This window comes from Pygoscelis adeliae, unplaced genomic scaffold, assembly GCF_000699105.1.
Source record: "Pygoscelis adeliae isolate BGI_AS28 unplaced genomic scaffold, ASM69910v1 Scaffold914, whole genome shotgun sequence".
In the NCBI taxonomy this organism is placed as follows: Eukaryota; Metazoa; Chordata; class Aves; order Sphenisciformes; family Spheniscidae; genus Pygoscelis; species Pygoscelis adeliae.
In genome coordinates this window covers 1995-9798 of record NW_008824619.1, presented here as the reverse complement: position 1 = coordinate 9798, position 7804 = coordinate 1995, and the positions used below count along the sequence as shown (strand labels likewise).

Here is a 7804-nt window from a genome sequence, read left to right as displayed (position 1 = left end):
ACCCCCCCCCCCCCGAAAAACAAACCCCCAAAACACACCCCCCACAGAGGACATAAAAAGCTTCAAGTTTACTAAACTTTAAGTGAGAGTATATTCATATGCTTAGAAGCCTTCGCGTTTACTCTAGCTCAGCAAGGTGGCGCCTATGATTCAAGGGATCATAACTGACTGTTAAGTGTCTTCCTAGGCCACTCCAAAATAGGCAAAATCCATTAATCTCCTCTCTTAGAAAACTGATTTACACTAATATATTTTACATAGCTAGTAGAATAGGCAGGAAGTCACAAATGATGAATGATAACTTGCTATATACCAGTGACTTAAAATGGCAACTGTATAAACATGTTATGATATGATTATGTTATCATATCATAACATGTGATATCTTAATTTTCAAGGAAAAAGAAACCTTATTGGACATCTTGGTTCTCGACCTTCTACTGGAGTCAAATCCATCATTTAGTCTTCATGGGCAGGCAGAACAGGCTGTCCCAGCACTCGTACTTTTATAAGTAGTACCTTCAGGTCAGCTGTGCTCAACTGAAGCACCAAGGATGTTTATAACCACAGATAAAAAGAATATACTCACTTCAACAGTTCGCCAATCTGGCTTGGCAAGTAATGAAGTCCATTACAGGAAATATTAAGCTCTGTCAGAGTAGAGATCTCGCACAGTGATACAGGAAACTCTCCGAGTCTATTATGAGACAGATTCAGGCTCTTCAACTGAGAAAACCTATTAGCAAGAACATTAGTTAATTCACAAACCTCCATGATCTCAAGGCAAAAACATACAAAACCAGACATAAAGAATTTTTAAGTCTTTGTACACTGGCGATACAGTCAGCTAACTCATTATGGGAGTTTCTGCACAAATATTTTTGTCACTGATATTTTGTATCTCAGTGGTAATGCTGAAAGTGATCAAATATCATGGTTTTACTGCAGAAACTGATAACAACCTTCTACTCTGATTCCTGACAGGCTTCCTCCTAGTGACTGTTACTAAGATTAAGGAGACTAAAAGTACTCAGTTCAAAAAATTTACCTTCAGAGAATTATTTAGAGTAACAGTCTAGAATTATGCAGCTTGGGAAAACAGGAGCTGAAAACATTAACTAGAACTATTCTGAGAATAAAACAGAAGAGGGGAACACCCTTTTCAAGCTAGGCACAACAGAAGGCCTAGCAGAGTTGTAAAAGGGAAAACCAGGAAAGTGCTGACTTCACGCTGGGAAGCCCCAAGACCTGCATCCAGAGGTCCTTGGAAGAGATTCGACATCTAAAGTGCCACTTGCTTGGCAGACTGTACCATAGGTACAGCCACGCAAGTACTGATACAGCCCTCACAGTCACTACAGTCCCACCTGTGCTTAACAGATGGTTGCCTATTCCAGCTCCTTCTATCACTGTGCTAGGTCCAAACAAAGAGAAGAAATTGAGCATGGGTTGGGGTAACATGCAAGAGGTTCTTAGAAAGTTCCTACCTCTTTCTACAGGAAACAGAAGTATTTTTCCCCAAGTAATAACTCCCCATCCCAAACGGGAACCATCAGAAATTAATTCAGTGGGGAAATTAATATACTTTTATCAGACAATTGCAAATCTAATGTAATGTACCAGAGAAGTACTGCCTGGAAACATAGCTCATTCATCTGCTCCACCTACCATACTTTTTGCTAGGCAATGGTGAGTAGCTCTTACTTTGAAGCAAATTTTTTAATACAGGTAACAAAAACAAGGTTAATTAGCTTGAGGGAGAATATTACTGCTAGCTTGAGATGTCTTGAAGTATAAGACTGAAAGGTTTTGAAATTTTTTCTTCTTTATAGAGACTCCTTTTTCAGATTCAGAATACTTGGAATGATCTGTGTAGGAACTATGCATTATATTTCTCCATTTTGCTTTACAATCTTTGGAGGGGGGGGATTTTTTTTTTTTTAAAAGGGGGAGCATATCTGAAACTTGGACATGGATTGTTTGCTTTGAGAAAGCACCCTGTCATATAAATATGGGCATAGGCATTTTATGTTTGTTGCAGCCACAGACTCTCTTGTAATGCAACTGAAAGCCAAAGAGAAAGATGCTCTATTGGTAATAGCCTTCCTAAAGGGAATGTATTGTATGATGCAAAGATCTAACAATGATACAAAAATGAAGAACTTGCACACAGAACTTCACAACAATAATGGAAAAGAAGGAAACAATGAGGATAAACCTACAGATTTGAACTTTCTCATTAACTGGTTCAACCTCAAGAGACTTAGGAAAGATCACACTTCTCAGGTTTTGGAATCAGAAAACACTTTAATGAAACTGCTTTCTCTGGAGTCCTACAATGGCTTTTTCTATGGCACCTGTCCTTAACACCAAGCAGCTCTTTCTCTGTCATTAGCAGGGTGTGGTGAGAAGCTGCCCCAAGAGGAAAGGCATTAAACGCAACAGCATAACGAATTTTTAGAATTCATCCCTCTGCAACAACATCAAAGCAAACACAAAAGGGGCATAAAAGTTTCCAAAAGCTGGAGGGAAACTGGCACATGATAGAGGTTTGTCTGAGACTCCTCAAGCAGACTGTCACATTCAATGGGGAGGACAATAGTAAAAAGCCTTTTGAGTTCCCCTTCTGTTCCTTCTCCTTTGCCCCAATATTCTCAAGCAGTAGGGATGTAGGAATGGAATGCAAACCCAACTCTCATTCAAGCTGTATACATGAACCATGTATTATAGGGAATAAGGATCCTGAAATCGTTACGGCTCCTCAAGTTTTGGTCTGTGCTATCACAGGGCATATGGAGATTTCAGCGAAGAGGCATGGAAACACAGCAACAGATCCTCAATGGGATGATCATTCAGCAGCCCAAACTGGTGCTGGCTTGAAACATTCCCAATTTAACACAACATCCTGCTCTGCTGCCAAAGCATCCCAGTACAACTCTGTATCAACTAGCTAGAATAGTGATAATAGACATGCATATGTATACACATGCGTGCGCGCGCACACACACACACACTTATTAATGGAGATCAGACTTGATAATGTTTTCCAGAAAAGGGAGATACTTGAAAGTCTGTGTTACATAAAAAATAAGCTAGGAGACGTAACAAAACAGGTCGGGTTATTTAATTTCCTTTGCTTAACATTTCCCTTTTAATTATTTTTGTTCCATTATTATAGTTATAGTTAATTAGACTCCTAGAGCCTCAAAGATTTCCTCAGAGGAAGAGATCTGATCATTGCGAAAAATTCTGCTGTTCAGAATTATCAATCTCTAGGCACTGATAACACCTATTGCAAGTGAGCAAGTTTCTTCATTTGGGGCTGCGACCTGATAAACATCCTAAAAACCTCAGAAAGAAAATCTTTTCAAAAGGCAATGAGCAGCCTTATGTGAGCTACCTAATGCTACCTGTTTATTCAAGATTGTGTGAAGTGAGGGCTTCTTTTATGGCTTTTGTTTGTTTGAGGATTTCAGCTTCATCAGACATAGTCACTGCCAGGAAAAGAGTCGAGTTTCTGACATGTCAGATCTCTTGTTGACTACATGCAAGGTCAAAAGAAATTTCAAGCCCCTTTGCTGATCCTGTGAACCAAGGATACCGCATTTTAGAAAATAAAGTTCTGATACGGTTTTCAACATCACACAATGTATTTGAAGAGAGAAGTAGAAAGCAAAATCTTGAATTATTTTAAGCAGCTTTTCGAATAACAGAATCTATTACAATTCAGCTGTTAGAAAACATTTAAACAAGTTTGGAATTAAAACAAAACCAGACTAGACTCTGGCTCTCAATGAAACTGCAAAGAATTCCCATGGGTGAGCAATTTTTTTTCCCTGTATACCCTCATGGACACCTAGGTATCTCATTACTCTGTAGGAAGAAAAATGAAATAACCTGTAATAGGCCCCTAGAGATAAACAAAACCAAACCAAAACAAAAAAAAACAAACCAAAACAAAACCCTGCAGTTTTGCAAAGTTTCTCCAAATACATTTTTCTTAAGGCACAACGTGTTCCAAACAGAGTCATTTGACAACGTTACTGCAGGCTTCCTAACGGCTTTTGAAATTCATAGAGCAACTCCTTGAATTCTTTTTAGCATGGCTAGAGTAGATATCAACAGACTAATCTTCCTCTAGATTTTTATGGTTGTCAGGAATTAATTTAAAAATATTTTTGTAAGACTCCTTCACTTACCTAAAATGACTACATCATGCTTCCATATCATCACACAACTGCTACTCTCTTAAAAGCAGATCATTACAAGTTCCCAAAGCAAAGCTGGAGTCTCACAGGCCCTCTGCCAATTCCAAGTGCACATTAAGAACTTACCAAAACAGGCTTTTTCAGATCTGCACTTCTTCCTACAAACACTTACCCACAACAGCAGCATTATGCTTTCCCTCACCTTTTATTTTATACCCCAGAATGTTCTCTGTTTAGCAAGCAGCCTTGTATTACTATTGCATCTTGTCCATACATATGGCATATCACTCCACAAGGCTCATCTCTGATCAAACTTAGCACAAAGAATCTGTGGAAGGGAGTTAATGAATACTGTAAATGGTTGGAAGCGTATGCCTGCCTGCGCTGTTCAGTTCTGCTTCCTAGCCCCCTCATTTGTTAGAGCTTCCTGGAGATCAATCTTTTTACCATCCCACGAGAATGGGCAATACACTCCCCCTCCTCTTCATCCCTGGATGCACATGTCAAGAACTCCAAATGTAGAAGAAAAATAATTCTTTGCAGACCTGCAAAGAGAGTCAAGACTCCCTGCTCCACTTGATCTCATAAAATTGTGTCGTAGGTTGAGGTAGATGATGTCTTGACTGTAGAAGAGGTGCTCAGGTACTTCCTCAAGGCTGTAGCATGAAAGATCAACCATGCTAAGTCGCATAGACACAACCTGAAAAGAAGGAGGAAGAGCTGCAGCTGTGCAACAATTTTTCCCTGAAAGTCTAATGGAAGGCTGAAGAATGCAAGTAGCAAACAATCTGCAAGAACATGAAAGAACCCCCTTATACCCACCAGGTGGAGTCCACGCAGGAAACAGCCCACACAGTATGAGTTTATGCCATTTGCTACTATTGTTTCTGCAAGTCCCCTGACAGGGATGCATATCTGGATACCAACTAGGACGCACTGAAAGCCCTGCTCTATATGTGCAATGGGCACTGCCTAAAAGCTAGACTGTAAGAGAGCCAACCTAATGGAGAAAAACATATCTTTGGCTGAGGAAACTCTGCTGAGAAAGCATGATCTCTGAGTGCCTTCCAAAGATGCAAGCAGCAACGGGAAGCAGTTGACTTTCCAGTTCAGACCTTTAAGGTTTACAGAACCTCTGCTTGGACTAGCTACCTCTTCCCACTTTCTTTTATTAGCTTGTTCAGGGTATAATATTGGAAACATAACCTGTTATGATGAAAAGGCTTCATAAATTATAGTTTTGCAGCATTTCATAAAGTCTTTGCAAATATCAGATCTCCTTTCGTTAAGCATGCTTTGTTTCAAGGTCTTCGGTGCTTCCTTCCAGATTTTATGACCTGCTTTATCCTGAACTCATTTCATACTTCATAATATCATATATATACATGAGGTCAAAGTGTGGCTCGGCATTAAGCTATTGCCATCTAATTGTATTTTAACGTGGAATAAAGATGCAGCTCTGAACAAACTACACTTCACTTGCTGACCTATGATCTCTGTGTAAACTCAAACCAATCAGGCTAGCCCCATGCCAGCCCAGGCCACAGTTCAGGCAGATTAAAGTATGGCAATAGGTGCAATTTATAGGTTTCTACGGCTGTAAAGTCAGCCAGTCCCCGGGGTTTGTTCTAGTGACGTGTGATTAGCCACTCCCAATAGGTGCAGCAGGGGTGGAAAAATGCAGAACTACTACTCAACATTGTTGCACAGGCAGAGAGAGAAGAGAAGGCTAAAAGAAAGCCTCTGCAGTCCTGAGCATGTAAGAAATGAAGAAAGCTGGAAAGCGTCCTGGGTACTTTCTCCAGCACCATAGCTTCATCCCTGCCTGCGTACCAAGCCCACATCAGAAAACCTTTCTCACCCCTGTGTATCCACCACCCAAACTACCGCAGTCTCCAGGGCCTCACCGTGGATGCCTGTCGGTGCCACCGCTGGCACTCTGCCAGCGTTTCAAAGGAAACATGGTATGTTTGAGCTTGTGCTCCAGCAGATGTGAAAGCAAGTGTGTACTGCCGACGTTTCATCTCTTCCACCTGCAAAGGGAGAATTGAAAACAAAACAGTCTGCCTAAACTCCAGCAATTACAGTGGATCTGAAGTCTAGGGTGAGGCATTGCCGACTACCAGTAACATTACATTTTGCTGAAAACACAGTTGTAAAGTTATTGGAGAGAAACACAGAAGTAAATCATAGAATCATAGAATAGTTTGGGTTGGAAGGGACCTTCAAAGGCCATCTAGTCCAACGCCCCTGCCATGAGCAGGGACATCTTCAACTAGATCAGGTTGCTCAGAGCCCCGTCCAACCTGACCTTGAACGTTTCCAGGGACGGGGCATCCTGTCCATTACCTCTCTGGGCAACCTGTTCCAGTGTTTCACCACCCTCGGCGTAAAAAATTTCTTCCTTCTATCCAGTCTAAATCTACCCTCTTTTAGTTTAAAACCATCACCCCTTGTCCTATCGCAACAGGCCCTACTAAAAAAGTCGTCCCCATCTTTCTTATAAGCCCCCTTTAAGTATTGAAAGGCCAAATCCTTCTTAACATATTTCTGCTGAAGCAGATCCAAGAAGTAGTAATTTCCAGAATGCCCGTTCACAACATTGGCTACTAACGTGAAAGCAGAACTAGTGTCTCTTCGTTTTATTAGCCTTAAGACTACTACCTAAAGCAGAGCAAGTAGAAAGGGGTTGTACACCTCTCTGCACATGTTAACGCAGTAATTTGTTACAAAAGCCTAGGTTAACCTCTTGTGGATAATACCCATCACTGTAAACCCTTCTTCCTTTCTAAGCCACAGGAAGTTAACCAAATAAAGTCTTACCTTCCCTCCAACGAGAGGCAAGATGTGCATCTTCCCTGTGTGGCTATCTTTCACAGAGGACACAATGAGGCACGTACCACAGAGAATTACCAGGCGCTCTGCCCACTTGTGCAACTGGGTCTTTCCTTTGCGTACGTTATAGACTCCAGAGAGCAGGATGCGATCTAACTGTTCCACTTGACATGGCTTTTCTGAAGAAAAAGGGGACATTAGCATTTACTTTCCATTCGTTCTTCATTCTCAGCTGCGAGTACAAACAGCAACACAGCTGTAACATGCAAAATTAGTTATTGTAAAGAACAAGTAAAGACAAGACAAGTTGCACTTTAAAAAAAATCTCAAGCAGAGGACAAGCAACTTCCTCAGTCAGTGCAGTAATGTCTGATAAGCAACCACTGTGTGCCTTTCAGTACAACGTTATAACAGCTGCCATGTAGCGTGTTTTTAATTTACAGGTAATTACAGACCTTAGCAGACTTATACACTTGCCAAAGATCCTTTATTCAGATGCAATAGAAAAGCAATTTCAAACTCTTGTTGAGTCAGCTGAAGTCACAGAAACCATCAAATAAGTGGCTTCTACTGGGCTTTAAAGGAAGGCCTGGAAAATCAGCTACAGAAGAAAGTTATTTCCCTGAAGAGGATTCCAGTGAAAGAACTCGAGCACTGACTGTTACAGCTGTGTTATATGCACTGCTAGCTATGACTCTAACAGGCAAATTAGAACTCTACTTCAGCCTTCTAATGCACATAACACTTACTTTTAGGTCATC

At 40.9% G+C, this 7804-nt stretch overlaps 1 protein-coding gene across 1 annotated transcript in view; it reads right to left on the bottom strand.

The window, feature by feature from the left end:
* Positions 1–589: 589 nt before the first annotated feature.
* The window catches only part of LOC103915543 (PH domain leucine-rich repeat-containing protein phosphatase 2-like), a gene marked incomplete at both ends in the record, with an annotated part of 9131 nt that continues 1916 nt past the window's right edge, over positions 590–7804 (bottom strand). Inside the window, 4 exons of the mRNA XM_009322381.1 lie at positions 590–736; positions 4754–4908; positions 6116–6241; positions 7032–7222. Coding sequence (XP_009320656.1) covers positions 590–736; positions 4754–4908; positions 6116–6241; positions 7032–7222 — 619 coding nt within the window. The remainder of the gene's footprint in view (positions 737–4753; positions 4909–6115; positions 6242–7031; positions 7223–7804) is intronic.